This window comes from Pseudopodoces humilis, chromosome 2 (assembly GCF_049639895.1).
Source record: "Pseudopodoces humilis isolate 2021_Gansu_Grassland_sample_001 chromosome 2, ASM4963989v1, whole genome shotgun sequence".
Taxonomy (NCBI): Eukaryota; Metazoa; Chordata; class Aves; order Passeriformes; family Paridae; genus Pseudopodoces; species Pseudopodoces humilis.
The window spans coordinates 65844641-65867537 of NC_142201.1; the positions used below are offsets into that span (position 1 = coordinate 65844641).

The following is a 22897-nucleotide window of genomic DNA, read 5'->3' on the forward strand; positions in this document are numbered from 1 at the left end:
AGATTTTTTAAATTAATTTTTTAACAGAAATATCCACTTAATTAAGCTGCACTTTGTTCAGCTTTGCATATACTACATGTACATACATTTAACCCCCCAATGAAATCGTATTTCAGTTACGCAATGCCTGCTTCTCTCAAACTTTGCAAGTAACCTTTAAAGCCCTACACTTTCTACATTTGCAGCTTACCTGTGAGAAACAGCTCCCCAGGCCCCATGTTTATTCGTCAGTATGTTGAGTATCTTCTGTTTCAGCTGGTTGGCCGTGACATGATCTCGATGCTTTGCAGCACTGATGAGGTGATCGCACATCTTCTCCTCCTCTCTCCGGTCAGCAGCGTACTGAGCGCACTGTGACTGGGAATGAAAGAACACGCTTCATTAAAGACAGGCTACTTATGAGTGCCCTAAAATTATTATTTATTAAACTCTGAAAATGAAAAGAACTCATTAAAATACTTCTGAGAAGAACAGGACGTGCCATTTTTCCTAGTTTCTTCCAGGACAGGGTTAATTTTTTACAGTAGCTAGGAGGGAAGCATGTCCAAACCCTAGTGCTATTTGATATCATCTCATGTCACTTGCCAGGGGCAGGAGTCAGAGAAATTCTCGGGCTGGTCTGGGAAAAAGGTGTAGTAGGTGAAAAGGTCCAGTATTGTTTTACTTACTGAGTTTCTTTGTCTTATACCTTTTGTTAATAATATTGTTGCTGTTACTGTTCTCTTTCTTATCTCATTGCTGTTTCCAGTAAATTGTTCTTATCTCAAGTCCTGATTTTCACCTCCTGTGCCTCCAGTTCTCAACACAACCATGGAAGGGGTGGGGAAGTGATTAAACAGTGTCTGCTTTGGGAGAGTCTAGGTGAGGACACCAAATCTTTCTGTAGTACTAAATCATGACACCATTCAATTGAAATATTCTGCTACTAAATATTATCCATGAAAAAGTACTCATTTAGAACATGTAAAAACTGAAACACCAAGGCCAAAGACAACATAATTGCAATTAAAAACATTAAGCCATACATCTGGGTATGTGTATATTCATGGCCGTGGAGATACCTTAAAAGTTAGCCTTTCTTTTGTAAATGTTTCGTGTGTTCTCAGGTGTATAAAATACACCTCTAACATACATAGGACAATATACAAGAAAAAATTATGTATGCTGTTTTTGATTTTTAAATTATATTAACACATAAAATTAAAAAAAAATTATTATTTTATTTCTACAAATGCTAAACTAAAAAATTAGAGTATATTTTCAATTTCATAGCACAACACGCAAAATTTTGATAACATACTACCAATTCTAGAAACCCTACCAGATAAAAAAAATCACTCATCTTTTAAGCTGAAAAAGATCTAATATTTCCATCATGTGTCCTTTGAGAGAAAACTACCTCAAAAATAAATGCTGTGGTCCTTGAGCTTCACATGAATTTTTTTATAAACTGCTAGAATTCTATAGTGTATTTTTGTTTTTATAAATCCTTTCTTTATGGATAAGGGCAATATTTTTCCATTTCTTTACTCAAAATCATGCTAAGTTCAAACTCAATTTCTCCTCCTTGTAAAAATTCTTTCAAAATGTCTAAAGAAAGGGAATGCAGGAGAGCAATCAAATAAAATCCAGTAAAAGTATAATTATCTAGGTATAAATCACAAAGGCTAGAATATTCTCAGAATAGCTAATTTAAAAAGTATCTTTTATGACATGTTTTTTGCACTTACAGTTTTTGCGCACCATTTTAGAACACTTAACCAACACTCAGTGCTGTAATAGTGCTGAATAGAAACCAATTTTCTAGTATTCAAAAGAGCAATTAAAATTAAGTTAACCTCATACTTTATATTTTATTCTTAATATTTCTGCATGCTACCTTTTTAGTACAGATCACATTAGCATTCAGTAAGATTTTAACAGTCATCTTTCTATTGTGTTTACAGACATCATTTCAAGTAATCTATCCGGGAAGGAACAATGGTTACACTAATTCATAAAGGGTTAATTCATTTTCCAATTTATCTTCTTGTACAGGGAGGCACCAATTAGTACAATGATCTGCCTTAGTAATGAGGTTAATATTTCACCAGCTCATTGGACAGTAAAATTAAATTTTCATTTTTCTTCCTGAACAATTACAAAGGTTAACAAAATGAAAGTTAACTGTGAAGTACCCATTCTGAGAGGAATTCTCTTGGCTGTGACTACAGCTGGGGTCACAGAATAAAATTCATGCCGGTCCATGGCCTATGTGGGAGACACAGTAACTTGGTGCAGCTTGGAACAAATAATTTCACCCATAATGATTCAATTAAAGTTTAAAGGGCAGAAATAAAATAAAATAGTCATGCACTTCTCTAGATGAGAGCAATGATTAACATGTACTAAACCCCAGAACATATACCTCTACAGTTTATTAAAACAAAATGACAGATATACAATCATGTAGCAGAAAACTACCAGAAATCTCTTTGTCCCTACTGCTTTCAAGTAGGATGAAAAATAAAATATTCAGTTATATTCCCACCATTATTAAAGACAATATATAAAGCATTCTTTCAGACTTTAGCCATCACCTTATTTAAGTAACTGTGAATTTCACTTTAAAAGTTTACATTTTACATTTTCCTTTTATGATTTGCAGATTTTAACTTAGTCACCTAAAATGTGTACTTCGGTTCTTTCCTACAACAAATGTAATGAGAATTTTCATATATGAAAAATGTGTTGGTTTCTTTACCAGACAATAAGACAGACTTGAGGCTACTCCTTTAGGGAATTTAGTTAATAATTCTAAATCCTATTTGCTAACAGAAGCTGGAAGTTAATTGAATATTCTCATTTTGTCTAGAGTTCTGACAGATCTTATACCTCAATGTATTTTTCAAAGAACAGATAACTCAATCTTCCATTGTCATCTTAGGTTACTGCATGATGCTCTGATAGATATCAAATGTTATTTATTGTTGAGGCAATATAAAACTTCACTCTGACATACACTTAATTGTAAATGCAATTTTATCTACGTTCAAAATATCCAGTATAAGCTTGGTAATAAAGTTGTTGGAATCCCGTATGACAAGTGTCTGCTGTCTGCTCTGACAAAATGAAGTAAAGGTTATGTGTATTCAAAATGACAACAGATATCTCTGTGTCTCACAGCTCTCAGCTAGGTCAAGGAGCACAAAAACTGGTACATCAAAGCACACATTTAAAAGAGCTGTTCCAAGGAGATAAAAACCTCATCAAAACTAAGATTACTGGGTCTTATTTCTAGCCACCAGGTGCTTGTTGACATTTTCTGACAGATTAATAAATTGATATAGTTATTTATTATCATCAATACTAAGGCTGTCTATCTCAATCCTAATGCTAGGTCCCTTGAGCAGTAAAAGATGTGAAATACATGACTATATATATATATACCTACTTCTACACAAATGTGTGCAAACACAAGACAGGTTAGGAAACAATAAAAACGATGAAGTGTATGAAACATCATAAAAATGTAAACCCATATTTGATAAAGTCATATAAAAAATGAAGTTTCAAATTTACTCCATTACTTTTGCATGCTTTTCTTTTTTAATAGGAACAAAATTAATCCTGTATAAACAATAGAAAACCTATTGAACTGAAGACATTTAAAAAACAGGGGATTTAACGTTTGGATCACTTTCAAGCAATGTAATTTAAATTATATCCTGACCACTCATTGATGAAAAAGAAATTGAGTGTTGACTCCTTTTCAGAATAAGAAATATAGATATTGAAGAGTTCTGTGAGTCAACTGCTCTGTTACATCTTCCAATACTGAATCTTACTGTCGATAGTTAATGATTCCTAACTACCAAGAAAGATATGCAGTATCGTATTTCACTTTATAAAAAGTGTTCTAAAGTGCTCCAAAATTCAAACTGTTTGAAGAAAACTACCTTAAATATTAATTCTGTTCAACAAAACATTTCTATCTCTTATTTTTTGTGATGTATCTTAAATGTACAATTGCTTTGCCTTTTTACTGAACTCATACAAACTTTTGTAATAATCAACAAATACATTAATAAGATGTTTTGCATTACTATTTTCAATAAATCAGAAAAGTTCTTTGTGAACCAAAGGGTCTACCGTATCAGATTAGACTTTCTGATTAAGGCATTTCTTCAAGCTGTAAATGCTTTTATGAATTTCAGTGACAAGATGAGAAATTAAACCCATTCCTGGTGCTTGACATTTACCAAAGCTTTTAAAAACCAGTTTTGAAATGTTTTCAATGTAAATTTCTTCCCCTGAAGAAAAAAAAATAAAATCTTTATTGCATGGAGTTATAGTCTAGGTGTCAACTGAGTGAAAACAGAGAACCAGAAATGCGCCAGCTCTCAGGCTTACCTCAAACTCAGCGTGCTTGTGGACATCTTCAGCTCTTTGTCGGTTTAAAATAAATTCTGCTTCATTTGCAACACGCACTATATGGTCTTTCATTGCATGACACAATAATCTAGAATAAGAAAAATCAGAATCAGCCTTTTTATTTGATGTACTTCAAATAAACTATTTTGGTAGATTTACTTGAAATGGAAAATCAATGAAACTTCTGCAATTACATTTTCAAATTAGTTGAAATAAAAAAAATAATTTTATCCAAATTTTCCTGCATTGTGAAGACACAAAGAAATCACATTAAATGGGAGAAAAGTTTTCCATTCATTATTGAAGGCAAAAGTTCTTTATGGAAGAATATATTTTGAGTATGTTTTTAACAGCAGTCTCAACATGAATACTGCACTGTCATTTGAAAAGATCTAGAAAATTGCTTAAACTCTTACTTGTACCTTTGGAAACATCAAACAGAGCTAATCCAATTTCAGTCCTTAAAATTCATTACTGAAGATTTAAAATTCTATTAGAATTGCAAAATAATGTCAATATCTCTCACATATTTCTTCAAACACTAGTGTGAAAAGTGCATCACGTTTCCATCTTTTCAAGGTATCAGAAATAGTCAAATCTTACTCAAAAATGACCAAAAATCAGATTAAGAGTGGATTGAGACTGAGGATGTCAGACAGCCACATTAACTTAAGACTTTTGTAAAGACCACAAAATAACAGGAGGTGCATAACAAAATTTCAGCATAAACACTGTGCTGTTAAAAATGCTCACATGTTTTTGGTCAGCAAGAATGGAACCAACTGCTTTTTTGTCCCTATCGCCCATATCTAGGTTTGGCCATTATATTAAAAATTACTCTGCTCTTCTTATCAGCAGGGAGAAAATCTCTTTCAGGGTGCAATGACCTGACAGGTCTGTTTAGGATGAGGAAGAAGTGTTTCTTTTCCTGTGAAAGTGGAACATGGCCTGGGATTTTCCTTCTTGCAGCAACAGGGAAAGAATTTCAGAGTTTCTTGTATTAAGGCTGTGAAATTTCTAGCAAATTCAACCCTAAGTTGGTGTTTGGTGTTAGAAGCACCACAAATTAGAAATGAAAGTCACGATTACTAAACCTTACACCTGTAAGATGGAAAGATCTGAACTCTATTTTTGCCTCCTTTGGTGTGTTCTACCATCTGTGAATTAAGGAAATGACTAACCCTGAACTAATATTTAATAAGTGTGCATGGCAAAGGAAACCACAATGCTTGGGCCTCTGTTTTAGAGATGAAGACAAAAAAACTTGGATCAAGGTTTCACAGTGGATATTCATGCTTTTAATAACCTTTTTAATTATATCTAACCCTTTGTTATTTCTAAAGCAAAAAGTTTTTTTTTCTAATTATAAGCTGAAAGACTAAAGTTGCCTACACTTCAGTCTTCAAAATTTAGCCTTATTTTTTAATCTACCCTGCTGGAAGATACGTTTCAGTATTTTATTACTGTTAAGCATTCAGATTTTTATTGTCAAGATGTAATGACTGCCCTCAGATATGGATTAGGAGTGAACATTAGTGGATGAAAAGAAGATGATGACAGATCCTTCCGTGGTGCCTAGCAATAAAACAAGGGGCAGTGGACACAACATGGATCACAGGAAGCTCCTGCTGAATATGAGGAAAAATGTCTTTACTTTGTGGGTGACAGAGCACTGCAGCAGGGTGCCCGGAGAGGTTGTGGAGTCTCCTGTCCTGGAGAAATTCAAAAGCCATCTGGACACAAATGTGCAACCTGGGATATCTCAGTGTTATTTCAACAGTGTCTTGCCAGTTGCCTCAAACACTCTCACATATCTATCACTGACTGAGTCTTCTTCAAGAAAAAGATTTAACGAATTAGTATTATCACAAAAGTGAGGAAACAGCCTCTTAAAAGTGAATCATCAACTAAATAATATGGTATCAATGTGTGGTAATAAGGGACGTACTATGATTCACTTACCTTAGGGGCTTGTATGCACCTAAGGTAGAACTTCAAAGGCTGGGTAAACTATGTTTTTCTATCTAGAAGGCCATTAATAATCATGCTAGTCCTAAAATCACTTGACAGAAAGACAGACTTTGAAAAAAGGAAGGATAAAAATCCAGGCCATCATTTAAAAATCTTGTGTGGCTACAAAAGAAGCCTTGACCTGGATGTTTTGATTTGCAAGTATGCAGGGCTGAAAACAGAAGCATAATAAATTAAAGCCGTTAAATGTGTCATCACTGAGAGGCAGTGACTACAAGGTTGCAGAAGCAATGTCTTACAAAGGTTTTTGCTGAGCTACTTGCTTCTGTGCTTTTTCAATTTTAAAAGCACTATTAAAAAATAATTTTTGGTATTGGTTTTAAGTTTTAATTGAAAGATACCATGTATTCTCAAACTACATTCTTACTAAGTAAAAGATTTACTGGGTTAAATCAGAGCAAACTAACTCTGAATCTCAGATCTGTATAGACACAGCACTCACTATTCAATGCACTGTCTTAACTGTTTTATACCTGATGAAAAAGCATGATAATGTTGTCATCCTTTGAATACTAACTAATTTATCTAAATTCTGAATAATTCAACCACATGCATGGCATAACATTACTAAAAAAAAAAAAAGAAACCTCCAACTTTCTGGCTTGAGAAAAAGTGCCTACAACTTATTTTGGATTCTCAAAGGAAATAGAAAAAGAAATTATTCAGAAATAATCCAAAATCAGGAGAAAGCTTACCCTCAGTAGTACCAAAGGCTCCCAGTACATTAAAAAAATTAAAAATCTCCCTTCACACACTACAACTAAGGGAAAAGAAGAAGGATCTCTAGGTCAGCAAATTCACTCTTTATTGCAACAGGCAGCTAAATCATTCAAAATCTTTCAAAAACTGTTTTTAGTTTATGAGTTTATGACACCTATTTTCATTAAATCTACTTCATGAAATGTGTTTTCAGTATATGAAAATGTGATTGAGTTACTTTCCTCCTACACAGACCTTGGAAGACTCTCTGATGCTTAAAACCCTTTTCCTCTCCAATCCAAATGAATTCTTTAGCAGTATTTACTGTCTTATTTTCCATAAACCTTGTCCTTAGGTTTACACAATCCTTCCTTCTGATGATCTTCTGATATTCTATGTATTCCTATTTATTATGCTAAATAAATCAAATCTCTTTATTTTTTGTGTATAGCAAAACAGTTGGTAAGAGGGGTTTTACTAATATCATAGCTTGATTTTACCTTTTCTGCAAGTGCATATCCAAAACTGTCAGCAGTATTCTAGACACTATTTACACAGTAACATGAATTCTGCCTTATTTCAATAAATATCCTTTCTGATACAATTCTAGAATTGTTTTTCCCTTTTTCTTAGCCCTATATTCTGTGATTTTGCACAAGAAAATTTCAGTGATATTTCAGTCCTCAGATACTTCCAAAAGATGCATATATTTTCTAGCATGTATTTTCAAGAATATGAACTCCATGTACTGTTACATTATAAAATATTTATATAGTACATTACACTGTATAACATTTATATTAATGCAGGTTAAAACCCACCCAGTATATCCTGATTGATACTTCTGTCATCTGCCCAACTAGGTTTCCCATCCACAGTTTTTTACAGAGCATTCTCTTTTTTTGGGGAAAAGTCTGTCCTCTGGATCTTTCCCTAACCATCATCCTCTACTGAAGTGACCAATCCCACTGAGAAGGACCTTGAGGCACAAGAATTCATGTATACTTGCAAGATCAAAGGGGTGATCTAAAATTTGAGAGCTTTCCAATTTTTACTCTCCTTTGGGAAAAAACCCTGTGTTCTTTAGTGAGATCTCCTTATCCCTGAGTGACTGAGTTATACCCACTGCTCTCATTCACCCTTGTAAATCCTCATCCTGTTTCAGCAAGCACCACCCTCAGCAGACCTAGTAGCTACACTAAGATTGAGACAGTGAGGAATCAGGCCTTCTGATCATATTTATAAATGTACAACCTACCTAAGCAATACTGCCAAAAGGCTAAGGAGTTTCATGAGAAGTTTCACCACAGCCTTGCTGTACTTTTTATTCTCACTTCCAGTAATTTATGATTTACAAAAAAAAAAACCCAAAAAACAAACAAACAAAAAAAAACCAACAGAAAAAAAAAAAAGCCTTGAATAAAAAAAGTTAAAAATTGACCTTGAAAAATGTTTGGCTTTATCCTACGTGACCATTTCTTCAGTTGCACCACTGAAACTCCTACCAGTATTGAAGACAACCATGCTTGCCAGATGATCAGATCTCAACCAAGAACTGATGACCAGCAAAAAAAACTCACCCCCTCTTTGTGTGGCAATAAGTTTCATATGAAACTTATGATTTCTCTTCACCCAGACAAGCTTAATTTATATTAATGCCCCCAAATATTCAAACCACAGTTAAAGTTCCTTTACTAGGAAACAGGTTTGACTTTGTTTTAGACTGAATCAAAAGACTTTCAGTAGGGAATCCACCAGCAAAGGAGTCTGAAATGACTTGTGTCTCAAATCCTTCTAAAGAGAAATGGGCTTTCTGTTCAGATAACTGTGGAATTTTCAGCTGAAGATATGGAAAAATCTCTAATTAAAATAACCTAGTACTTCATAAAAAGCATGACAAGGATTAAGTATCTATAGGAATAAATGGTAGGGTCTCCTTAATCTAAAAATGGAAGAATCTCAGACTTACGAGCAAGACCAGACTGAGAGCAAGTTTCAGGACATGAATATTCATAAATATGAGTTATTTGTAAATATTGTTTTGGAGTAGGTAGGAAGTTATTTTAAATCCATGCATCTAGCTTTCCAGAATTCTGTCCTCAGCAAAGTAACTTTAGAATTCCAGAGTGCTTACCGGTTAAAGGAAGATGTGAAAAAGTATGTGCAACCAATCAGAAGCCAGTTTTACAGATAATGGAGTTTAAAAAGGCTGGATTGTGGAGTACCACATTCCATGAAGTAATTCAGATAAATAGCCAGTGCCTGGGAGAACTTTTAGAGTTTTGGAAATAGTAATTGAGAGAAGACTATACACAAACTGTATTAGAAACCTCTAAAAACCATAAAAAGCTTGCAAAACATCTAAATGTGGATTGGGAGGCTATTTGTACACCTATCAGAACTGAAGAGAACTGGGAAAATTCTTATTTCACTAAATATCCTAACCTGACTTTGCTATCCTGCAGTCATTTGTTCCTAGTAATAATCTCACACAGAGAGCACTTACAGCTTTCATGCTGCTAGACAAAAGGATTGATCTTGTGTTACCCAGTCTTTCCTTTATTTGAAACAAACTAAAATCCCAGATCATTCCCAAACAGCAATTTTCAAAAAAGATTATCAAATGAACATTTGTTATAATTTAGCTAAGATCTTTTTATCTCTACTCATTCCTGAAGTTCTGCCAACTCACATGTCCAGAGAAACAGATGTTCCTCTGACTTACTTTCATCATATGCCCATAGCTTTATTTAAAAAAAAACAAAAACCAAAAAACACAGCCTGGAAATGTGCCATGTTTTCATCAAACAATTGTTTTGACAATTATTACTCTTAATGGCATTCATAAGAAATGCAACCTGTCATTGCACTTGGTTTCTGCAATAGGATAGTTCATAATAATAATAAATAATAAATAAATAATTTGAAGAGCTTGAAGTTCCACAGGATGCAGTACTGCTATGAATACTTTGAAAGTAAATTCCTATAAATTTTGCAAAGTCATGTCTAAGACAGAGGTCTCATTTCTTGCAAGACAGCAATGATGAAGAATTCCCTAGAGAAAAGTTTGAAATTACAGCATGCAAACACTGGCTATTCAACTACAACATAAGCACATTGACAAGACAAATTTCATGGAGGGTAACTATAATTGTTTCAGAAATGTCACAGAAGTTGTAACAGATTCAGTGAAACTCAGAGGTGACTACAAAAAATCTGTTCCACTCTCCATAAAGACTTGCAGAAGAATTTTCTAAATCAAGAGGAATCTGTCTCTTTGTAATTGTGACTGCCCAGTAAACACCCATGACCAGCAGTTATAACTGAGATGGCCTTTATCTCAGGATCAGCCTCTGCTTTGAGATATGACCTGATCAGGCAATTCTAGAAAGGGCAAGAAAACCTCTAATAGATCTAAGAACTATAGCTTGTACACAAGTACAAGTACACAGATGGTTACCATAACAATGTACACTTTGTCCAACACAAACTACTTGTCTGGAGGTAGGACAAGGACTATATTAAGGAACATGAGATCATGAAGAAGCACATCTAAACAAGGGACACAGGCTCACACTTTAGCTGGAGTAGAAATACAGACATTCAGTGCCCACTTTTACATAAGTATCTATGACAGGACTCTTCTAATAAAGGAAGAGGACATCTAGGATAGATTTCCATAAAACGGCCACCCAGAATTAACAAAAAATTCCTCCAATCAAAAGTTACACTTGGTGAAGATGACAATAAAGCAGCAGAATTTGGTTATATCTGTCAAAGACAGAACAATCAAACTCCTTTGCTCTTATTTATGTTTTCTAAGTGCTACTGCTTCCCCAGTGTTATTTTCTGACTGCATTTTCATATGTTGGATTTTGTACATCAGACCAGAATCTTTTGCAAGTGGTAGCCCTGAGCTCCTTATGATCTGATGACCCAATTATCTCGCCTTCTTGGAAGTTTCAGGTCAGGTCCCCAGTCTGTCCTGTAATCAAGATCATTATCAAAACAGAAAAAAGGAACAGCATCCATTTTGGACCCTACTACTAGATCAGCTCTTTGAGAGCTATTAAGAGACCCAACTGCAGATGCACATCCTAAATCAAATATGCCAAGTGGCACTATATACCTTTTAACACATGCCTGAACATTTAAGTATTGCAGACAGTGAATAATGGCTGAGAACTAATTTACCACAAACCAAAAATATCAGAACTGCCAAACTGCAACAGAGATGTTCAAAAGAAAATCTGATGCAGTTACCCTACAATCCCAGCTGAGGTAACAAGAAAAGAATATAATTCTTTATGAGCCTCCTTCCAGGACTGAATCAGCAAAATTTAAAGAAACACTGATTTCCAGACTATTTAAACATTCTATTATTTTTAAAAAAATATTCCAACAAAACAAGGTTTAAAAGAAAATGGCTTCTTGTGAATTTTAAATATGCTCAGAGGTCCACACAGGCGCTAAAATATGTATTTTCATGGCTAAAGGCAGAAAGCACACTTAGGTACAGAGATAGAATTACAGGAGCAAAGTTTACAATTTTAAATCTGAGATTAAATATAGGCTCATGTTGCCTTAAATTTATATATTATTATATATATTAGAATTAGACTACTTCTATCTAAATTGAAGAAACTATGTAAAAAGTAAAGGAAAATATTTAAATGAAAGGAACAAGATAATCTCTTTAAAGAGGTGAATATTTTGAAAGCATAACAGGGGAAGGTAATGGATGATGAGGATAGTAATTCAGCTCTGAAAGATGAACAGATCATGACCTATAAAATCCATTTCTTAGGCAGGATAGATCCCTGAGATACTCTGTCAAAAACATCAAGTTAAGGTACAGCAAATCAACCACAAACCTTGGACTCTGTTTAAGCAGTAAGTCTGTTATCTATTTAGCTGTCCATGCATTCAGAATGTAGAGTTCTAACTGATGCATGAGTTTTGTGGGACCTTTCTAGTGTCAAGATAAATGGTGCTCATTCTTATTCCTGTGACCACAAATTTGATTGTTTTATCTTTTTTATGATATAAAGCAAATAGGTTGGTTTTAGCTTTCCAAAAGCTAACCAGCCATGGATGGTTTAGCTTTTGTAAATCCATGTTGATTGTTCTCAATTACCTTCTCTTTCAAGCAGACAGAATGTGTTTCAAAGGGACTTGCTACATGGTCTTCCAAGGGCCAGGAGAAAAAATGACAAGCTTTTCTCTGGATTTGGAGGACTGTTTTAAAGATGGGTGTAACATATGCCTTTCTCCAGGCACCTGTAAGCTGCCCCAGTTTCCTTGACTTGGATCGGTGATCAGCCTCGCAAAGACTTCCACAACCATCAGATGCACCCCATCAGGTACCATGGGCTTGTATGGGACAAGTTGTCTCAAGGAATTCTTGACTCAAACCTTATCCACTGTTGGTGGAGGTCCACCTTGAACCCTTTCACTAAAGGCAGAGCCTTGATAAAATTTAATGAAGACTGAGGCAAATAAGGCATTGAGCATCTCAGTCATATCTGTGACTAAATCATCCACCCCATTCAACAAGATATTTCCCTTTGTCAGTCTACTAATGAAGCTCTTGTTGTCCATGATATCTCTTTCACGTTTAATTTCCAGCTGACTACTGGCCTTCTTGACAATACTCCTTACGTGCTCATGCTTCTAAATTCCTCCTTTCTAGCCATCTTCTAGTTCCACCTCCTGAGTACTCTCTTTTTGTATCAGAGATTTATGATAATTTCTTTCTGCTGCCTGAACCACTCTCTTGCTATATCTACATTTTTTTCCTGTCCCTGCACTTTGATAATGCTGTACTTAAAAGTCTGACACCTTGTAGAGAGCTACCTTGAGGCACACATTTGCCTCCCATGGGATCCTACTGACCAGTTTCCTGAATAGGCTAAGATTTGCACTCATGGAATTCGCATTCTGCTACCCTCAATCCTCACTTCCCTCAGGGCCTTGAATACCACTGTTTCATGGCAAGTACAGACAAAGGTGTCTCTAATTAATCACATCCAAAAATAATTCTTGCTTACTGGTAAATAGCAGATCCTGCTATGTGTCACTCTGAGCTGCCTCATCCTCTATCAAGAAGTCACCCCCAGCACTCGTCAGTAATTGTCTTCCCTACATGCATCCCACCTTGTTGCACTTCCAGAGGTTGTCAGGAAGGTTAAAGATTCATGAGGAACTAGGGTTTGTGATCCAGACACTTCAAGGTGTTTAGAGAATGCTTCTTCCTTTCCCTCACCCTGAATGAGTGGTCTGTAACACCATCATGACTCTCCTCAGGACTCTCATCTTGTCCTGCATGCTATCAACCAGACTATCTTCCATCCCACTAAAGAACTTCAATAATTTAAACTCCTTCTTCACAGAGAAGGCAACACCCCCTCGTTTTCTCTGACTATCTTTTCCAGGGAAACTGTCTATTGCAGCACTTTTGTCACAGTGCAGGCTGTCCCACCAAATTTTATTTATTCCTTCCAATGATGTCATAGTTTTGTGATTGCATGTGGAATAATTTCTACTCCCAGTTGCCCAAGATGTATGCATTTGTATACATATTTGCTCAAGGTGGGTGCTCTTATCTCCTGTTTTTGTCAGTGAGCAGACATTTTCTTTTGACCTCATCCATCACTACTCCACTTACATGTGGGCCATAGTCTCCCTCACGTATCATTCCTAAGGAATGTCTCCTTTCACAGCCAACATTGCAGATGCATCCAGCTCTAAAATTGTGAAGCCTGCTTATATGTACACACCAATGTAAATCTGAAATCCTAATTAAGCTGCTGTCAGTGAAGCTCTTGACATGTGTGATACCCTCAACATCACACATTCATAGCAGGAGACTGATTAAATAGAAGCATAAAGTTCAAGATCATAACCAGGATGTCACTAAATCTTTCAGGTGTATTACATACCTTGAAAGAATTAATTTAAATCTGTAGTCAGATCTCTTGTTACATTAAAAGCTGTTGCAACACTCTTATTTTTAGAAAGCTATATCAGTGTTTCTGTATTGAATTCCGAAACTATGTGTTATTCAGATCTTCCTAAAAAAAACAATATCTATACCAAAAAGCCCAAGAAACAGTAAATCATCCAATTTATAATGAAAATGCAGTTTGTTAAACTAACAGGAATATATCTGTAATTGTTTAAACTACACCTAAATTGAAATATTTTATTTAATAACATTCCTAATGCATTCAAAGATCTAAAAGGCACTTAAATTATTTCAGGAAGAAATAACAAGAGCTAGGTACTCAAAAAATCAACCTACAGCATCAATTAAAATATAGATGTCTAACTGGAGATATTAAAACTGTGGACTTCCACATTACATCTAAATATTTTCATCCACATTCAAAAGAAAAGTCTTTTCCAAAACTTTTGATTTATTTCCCAGGTCTCTCAAAAGCTTACCCAGAAAGTCCTTCAAAAGATTCTTAGTCTTCATTTTGCTTTTAATAATTTAAAATTCAATCATTATTGCACAGTGATTATATGCAATTTTACATCCCATTAACCCTGCTTTGTTTTAATTATAAAGATCCTTTGTTAGATTCCTTTAAATGATCCAGTTTATAATTTCAGGTTATCCTAGGGAGCACTTTAATTCAGCTGCACATTCATCAACTCTTTATGTCCTGTTAATTGTTGACAACTGCACAATTACATTCTCTAGCTATGATTGATGAATTGCATTCACAAGTTTAGCTATTAAGTAGAATAAATATTTATAACAATTTTCAGTTAAAGGATTGTTATCTTTGTTCCCAAAAGGGTAAATTAAAAACGGACGGGCTGATTGCAAAGAAGAGTATTCCAGTAACACACACACACTTATTCCAAAACACCTTTTTGAGAAAAGTATAGCAAGGAACATGTGTCCAAGGGCAGTTTGATTAGACATTCCTATGACTGGATTTCAGGAGTGGCTCTTAAATAATAAGCTTACTATAATTATTTAGTCTGTTGCCAGGTAATATATCTTGTACAATGTGTAGTCCATGACCCACTCAGGTGAGCCCTATTATGGTGTAAAAACTCATATTTGCACTTCACAGCAAGAAGAATTTCCAATGGAGGGACTTACATTTTCTACTGCTATATAGCACCATAACTTCAGTGTGCACAGGGAATCCAGGAGAATTTACAGCAGCCAAATACTGGGTAATAACTTTTTTTTTTAATACTCATACTCCTATATTTCTATACTCTGATGTTTTCTAAATTTCATTTCAAATAAATGCATGACTTAACCACCGAAATATCAGATAGAAAAAAATATTCTACAATAAAGAGAAGACTTGATACTTCACTTTGGTAATGAGATATCATTGGTGAAAAAAGAAATCACACATAAAATGACATCTCTTCAACAGGTGTATTGCTATTTATTTTTCTTTTTTTTAGCTGCATATAACAAAATGTGTAGATTCAAGTGGATTTAATGTATTGGCCAATACAAATCAGAAACACTGCATAAGTGGTTTAGCTCGTCTTAGGTACTCTTCTACCAGAAAGGCCAAAGAGTCTCCCTTTGCTTCCCAGCTTGCTGTCAGGAAGTACTGAGAAACAATGCACAGAGCAGAACACATAGAATTAAAATTACTTTAATTTTAGGTAAGGAATAGGACTGGTAAAAAAATTCATAAAAAATTACAAAATCAAGGAAACTTATATAAACATAATGTCATGTGTGGTTTACAGGACTCAAATTGGACTGGAAATTCTAGATAAAATAATCATGAAATGATAGTGTAGAGAAGTACGTTTGTAAATGAATGCTCTGCTCCTAAAACAGATGGAGCAGCAGATGGTTTTACAGATTGGGCTCCCTGGACTCTCTGGGTGAAACAACCTTGCTGCTCTGGAGAATGGTGGTTCAATTCTCAAATAACCCTAAACTTATATACAGTTCAAGGAAATTCTATTTCCTTCTGTCAATAAACAAATTTTTCAGAATTTACACACTTACAAATTAAATATTTACTATATAAAGTATCTATACAATAAATACCTTAATTAACACAGCCTTTTCACAATCTTTTTGGAGCAGATGGTGAGGAAGTATTATCACCCAATGGAATAAATGCAAAATGACTACTTGTTCAAAAGCTTTGAAATTCATTACCTTCCTTCATTGATGAGCTCAATAAATGCAAGTCCTGCATTCTTCTGAATAGAATTTTGCCATTCCTAAGAAGGTAAAACATAACATAATCAAAACCCAAGGATTTTAAACCACATTTTTTGAAGCTGACCCTGGTGACTTCCTAAGGAAATTGAATTTAGGCAGAACTTCTTAAATGCACCACCTCCCCCCACCTCCCCCAAAAGAATGATCTGATAATTTAAAAACTGTAATTCATTCAGATTTTCAAATAAATGTTAGGTGGTCATGTCTTCTGTTTCACCCTTAAGCAAGCTTTAGTTTCCTTGTCTACAGAATATGAAAAAACATTTTGTTTCTCCAGTTCATGCGGTTGCCCAATGATTAGTGCAACAAAGTACCTTCTTCATGTTGCATCACCTTGCACATTTTATTATAAAGGATAGGCAATAATCTGTGTAAAATCCATCCTCTCAGTGTTCAATTTTTGCTTCTTTCCAATTATAAGTGAAAACAAAACCAGCCTATAATCACAACCTAATTTTTTAATTGTTTTACTGTTACCATGGATTCCCAAGATGAAACTTCAAACCAATTTAAACCAGCTGATATTAAATTTAACAGGATTTTACTTCATATACCACTAAGTTGAAGAGAAGCTTCACAATGCATCACAAATAGCTTTTGTCATACAACCCACTGCCTCTATCACATCAAGAATTCTGATACTTGAGATGGAAAAGGGTTGATCTCTCTCTCTCTCTAAGAAGAGATTATTTTCTTTTGCAATAATTCCTTAAAATTTTTCTTTAAAAACAGTAAGTATTTCCTCTGAATCATAATGAAAAACAAAACAAAGTATATTAGCTGGATTACAGTACACAGAGAGATTTCCTAGACTAAGACTTCATGTTGTCAATGGGTAGAGTGTTACAGTTACAGAACTATTCAATCTACATTAAATTTTTTCCAACAGTAAAAAATAAGGCAGAAATTCATAATTCTTGTTTCCTAATACGGGTGAAAAAAGATGGTTATGCATAGATAAGAAAATTTTCTCAAAGAATAGCTGTGAAATCTAGTCACTAATCAGCAAAGTGCTTCTTACTGATTATATGAAAATTCACAGATTTGACCAAGTCATGCATCTTAAAAAAACCCCAATAACAATAATCTAATACTCATTATTGGTTTTATAAAAGGCAAGCTACTAAAATGAACATACTCTTGACCCGAGGCTGAGCAGGTAACTCCTGGTTAGGGAAGACAGAGTATCAGCACTCAAGCCTCCAGCTTATGAGCTGGAAAACCATTGTAACAGGTCCTTTTTTCAGTGCTGCTGATTTTGTTATTTTTCAAATCCAGTAACTGAAGCTAATAATATCACTTTTGGAAGCAGTTAAATCATCTCTGTAGAGTAGAAAATCACTCTGAGAAACTAAGAATGAAAGAATTCAATTACCTAAAACAGGCACCTTGAGACATCTTAAGAAACAAATCTCTGGGTTAGAGACACTGTTTAAAGTGTAGCATTTTTTATTTTTTATCAGAGCCTTTTACTGTACACTATAAAAACCACTATTAGCATTTTCTTTTGAGAGGCTTTTCTGCACCACAGCTGCTGTGACTTTGCAGTCAGGAAAGCAGAACTGGTATGACTAAAAATCAGGAAAGAAGTTGAAAAGAGAGAGGAGAGAGGAATAAAGGCTTCCTAAGAGAAGTCAAAGAAAGCATGGTAATTAAATTTTGAAAAAGAAACAGAGGGTCTACCTGTGTCTGCAAAAGCCCAAGAGTATTGGGCTTGCAAGTATTTTGTCAGATCTCCCTGCTCAGTGCAAATGTCTCAGATTCTGCAGGACATCCAAAAATGGCTAACTGGATTTTATGTGTGGTATTTTAAATTGCCTAAAAAGCCACTAAGAAGATACCTATATCAAAGCAAACAAATCTCTTCTTATATCTCCATAGGTGGAAAAACTCATCTATTTATCCAAAGTAATTATTCATGATGAAAATGTTTGAAACTTGCCCATCTACCCAAAACAAGTGAAAAACATAATGATGCAGAACCAGAAAGAAACTAGGATTCATGGTTCATGCATTGTTTCAATACGAAATACCTACTACAAGATTGATTAAAGACTCTCAACCTTCCATTAATCCACAAACAAGGGAATAATTATTACTGCCACAATGTCCTGTCACTTTTAGGCATAATTAACAAAACAGATTCATGATCCTGAGAGATGTCTTATATATATGAAGAGGCATCTGGTTTTCTTTTTTCTATTTTGTTTTTAAAAGATGCAAATGATAGACTGAAACGAACAGTTTTCAATGCCAGCATTACAGTTGCCTTTGCAATGGCCCTTCATGTCATCATGTACTTTAAGAACTGGATTAAGATGCGGAGCAACTTTGTTTATATTTTCTTGGATTCTAAAGGAATTTTTCTCAACCCCAAAATGCAAGAAGCTGAAAAACACTAAATGAAATGAATGCAGGGACAGTAGTTGGAAGATTTATGCTACAGCCAAGTGGAATCACAGCATAGTCATTGGGTTATTATCAGCTAAGTGCTTGAATGACTAGACTACATCTCATGTGGTTTTGGTGTAGCTCATATCATGAATCTTCTGAGCCTCAGAGCAAGAGCTTGAAGCCTTTTCCATGCCTCAAAAATGCAGCTGGCAATTACATGCTGAAGTAACAGAAGCCTTTGACTAAATCATGTCCAAGACAAGTATTTCTATATAAGAATCCATGGATCTTTCTTTCCTTGGGGCTCTTGTTTGGTAGGGCAGTGGGGATGACTCAGAACAAGGCGGGGTGTAAGAGACTCAGAGGCTGTCTAACAATGACAGTGTTCAAGAATTATGACATCTCTTCTTTGTACTAAATATATAACCAAAATTTAGTTTTAAACTTCATCGATAAATAAATTTAAAAATTGTCTTCACACATAATCACTAAACATTATGACTTCAGACATTCAGTCCAATTACTTCCAGTATGGCTTTGTTGTAAATAATTTACATTATTTAAAATTATATTAATTGCAGTCATTAAAAATGTACTAAATTATTAGGATAATGGAAATTGCAACCTTCCTGTACACATTTAACATCTCCCCCTAATCTATTCTGTCATTGCTTGAAAAGTGTCACTGCATAAAGAATGCATCAGTACCATCTCCTTAAAAGAAGGTTCGGACTGAAACCTGTTCTGAAACTCTTCATGTAGAGGACAGGAGATGGATAACATAGTACAGATACTACTTGAAATTCAGTTGGTTTTCTTATAAAACATTCATTTACTCACATCATTGTACAGTTGTGATGTACATTCATTTACTCTCTGATATCATTACAATTTTTACTTTTGAGTGTATTTTCTAAGTCATATTTCTTTAAAATTCTCCAGTCTCAGGGGGGAGGAAGGAAGGGAGAAAGGAAGGGAGGGAAGGAAGGGAGGGAGGAAGGAAGGGAGGGAGGAAGGAAGGAAGGCAGGAAGGAAGGAAGGAAGGAAGGAACCAACCAACCAACCAACCAACCAACCAACCAGTCCAGGCATCTTAAATTGATAATGCAGAATTTGCACTGGAAAAATGTAGTGGAGGGGTGAAAAAGGAACAACTAGACTTGGCATGTTGAGAACTTATTTTAGTTCATATTGTATTTATTTTGCTAACAATTTTTAAATTTTTATTCATGATGTCTAGAACATGTCTTAAAAAAATCTTGTGATAATGTAGTATAGTTATTAAAAAAAGGAATGGCAATTCTGAGAATTCTCTCACCCTTTCCACCTTCTGCAAGGAAGTTTAAATTTGTGTCATAAATTTCAAGTTTCTCAAAGAAGTGCAGTTACTGAATGGAGAACTATGTGGTGCAGTAATCATCCTACAATTCTCCTTGAACTACAGGTGGTGCTGTGTCAATCAATTGCATCTCCATTCGACTTCTCTCTTCTCCATGTCTAAAACTGATCTGACATTAATTTTTTTTGTCATACTGAACATCTAGTGAATTTTCTTGTCTAAGATGTTGATAACTCAGTCGACACCTCAATTCTTTGATCACTGCATTGTAATTAAAACTTATTGAGACAGATGAAATTCTATTATACCAACTTTCTTCTTTCTAGACCCTTGAATATATTTGGTGGAAAATCTTGTATGGAGCTGAACAGGTGCTAGCTTTCATCTGGAGAAGGAAATGGAAACTATAAAAATATGTTTGCAATTCACAGCACACATGTAATTTAGCTTGGGTTTGAACTCCATGTTGTGGAGTTACCTCCTAAAATCACCAACAAATTCTTATCCAAAAATCACCAATAACTTGCTTTACTTTGTTTAGGAGGAAATATTCAAAAGAAATGTTACACGATGTATGAAATGTTCTGTGTGGTTTTTTGTGGCAGAAAACCATGTCCATTAAAAGCAGGTAAAAGCAGGTAAAAACAGGAAAACTGATTTTAAGACACAGTCTCACACAATTTTGAGGTGATTCTACTGGTTTTAAGATCATAGAATTGTTCCTACCAGTCCTAGAAGAATTTACCTAAAGATATTTGAGTCTGAAAACCTTGCATTATTGTTTGGAATGAGAATCACACCTAAGAATTCCAGTAACATTGCCTGTACACTTCTCTCACACTCACATATACACTGCTGATAGAGGATAAATAAAATGTACTTTTGGTCTACTATTTCAATAAATTTGGGATCAATTTTAGGCTTTTGTGATTGGTTGTACATTTTAAAAGCAGCTATTTCCCACAATAAGCAAGTTGCAGAATGACTGACGACATCCTCCTGGAAGGAAATCTGCAAGTACTGGAATACTCCTGGCCTCTGGCCAAATCCCAGAAAGGAAAAGAATGTGAAACTTTCATAACACCATTTAGGTGAATATGAATTTAATAAAACAAAGGTAATAGAAGGATTTAGATTGCAGTTTCACAAGACTACAGCCTCATTTTTCCTCTATTTTCTTGACTTGAAATAATATGTGAATTTTTCTCTTTCTTGGAAACACACAGACTCATTGCCCTTCTGACCACCAGTGATAATTGCCCAATTTATCTTGAAAATTAAGTCAAACATTCCCAGAGGAACATTTCATTGGTGTCTTGGAAGAAAAAAGAAAAAAAAGAACTACAATTGCAAAAACATTTATATTATTCAAACAGCACAAGGGAAATGGCCAAATTTATTTAGAAAATTAACCTTCATCATCTTGAAGAAATTCTGCGTATCTTCTAATACAGACCGAAGATATGTGCTACAAGATACACATATCTCCACAACTTCTAGAGCTTACTTCCTGGCTGGAAAAATATGTTTTCAAATAAGAGGTGCTAAAACTACTATTAACAACATGTATGCTATGTATGGTAATTAATCCTAAACACCAGTCTACTTTTTACACAATCACTCTTTGATGTTAGAGATAGATAACTAATTTGAAGTCTTCCCAAAATAAATGAATGAATGAATAAATGAATTTTTGGATGTACAGAAAAGTACTCCTCATATTGTCTCCATTATAGTGAACCCCCTGATAACTATGGTATATTTATTATTAATGATGGGCTCCAGTAATGAGCTTTGTATCCTTTCTCAGCCCTTTAAGAAATACCAACTCACTCTGACTTTCTAGGTATTTCCTCCTGATCTAAGATCCTTCTCAATTGTGTAGGCAGCTTTACAGAGAAGTCAGGGGAAGACACCTTGGCACATTAAATACAGAGAAGCTGATTCTTACAGTTTTCTGATTCTGCCTGTTTTGCCATGAATCCAGAAGTTGTTCAGATCAGCATCTCATTGATGCATATTCTTTAATATTTTTTGACAAAAGTACTCTGACATGGACAAGCAAGAGAAAGGACCAGAAGTTCCTTGATAACTCCGGTACAAGACAAAAAAGAAAACATCCTGTTTTTTACTAAAAAATTACTAAAAGCAAAACACAGAAATAGTTTTCTGAATGTATGGGAATATGCAAGGACACCTCACAGAACGATGAAGAAAGTAAAATCGCTCAACAAGTAGGAAAGAATATACTAATGGTTTCCATTTGCAAGTTAGATTATCAGAAGCAGATGACCAAGAGATGAAGACAGATTGGGCTGGAAGACATTCCACACATGGACAATACAAGAAAATTCTATTATACCCTTTTAGTGTTTAAAAAAAAAAAAAAGGTAATGAAAAACTATCATCTTTTGGAAAACGGTTTTCCAAATAATTTACCAAAATTCCTTAAAGCAAATGAGAAATGCTCAGGAGGGAAAAAAAAACTAAAAAAAAGCACAAAAAACTCTCTCCCCAGCAAAGCACTTAATTTTAAAGAAAAAAAAACAAAAACCAAACCAATATAAAGGGAAAATGTTTTGGCTTCTCCTGTAGCTTGTATTAGAGTTTTTTTTAGAAATTACACTAAGTGTGTATAACAACCTCTTTGTGCATAGGTCATGTGGTAGATTAAGAAGAACCCAAAACTGACATTAGAATTAAGTATGTGTTTAAGCTGTACCATATTTGATACTGCATAAGGACACTGTAGAAATATTGCTTCCCTCTTGATGGACCTTTATGTAGTCCAGATA

The 22897-nt window shown here is 34.6% G+C and overlaps 1 protein-coding gene across 7 annotated transcripts in view; it reads right to left on the reverse strand.

The window, feature by feature from the left end:
- NBEA (neurobeachin) overlaps positions 1-22897 on the reverse strand; it is a 460815-nt gene that overhangs the window by 219145 nt on the left and 218773 nt on the right. For all 7 annotated transcript variants that reach the window (XM_088067905.1, XM_088067892.1, XM_088067894.1 and 4 more), the window contains 3 exons: positions 16304-16368; positions 4393-4501; positions 191-357 (listed from right to left, as the gene is read on the reverse strand). In XM_088067905.1, coding sequence (XP_087924031.1) covers positions 191-357; positions 4393-4501; positions 16304-16368 — 341 coding nt within the window. The remainder of the gene's footprint in view (positions 1-190; positions 358-4392; positions 4502-16303; positions 16369-22897) is intronic.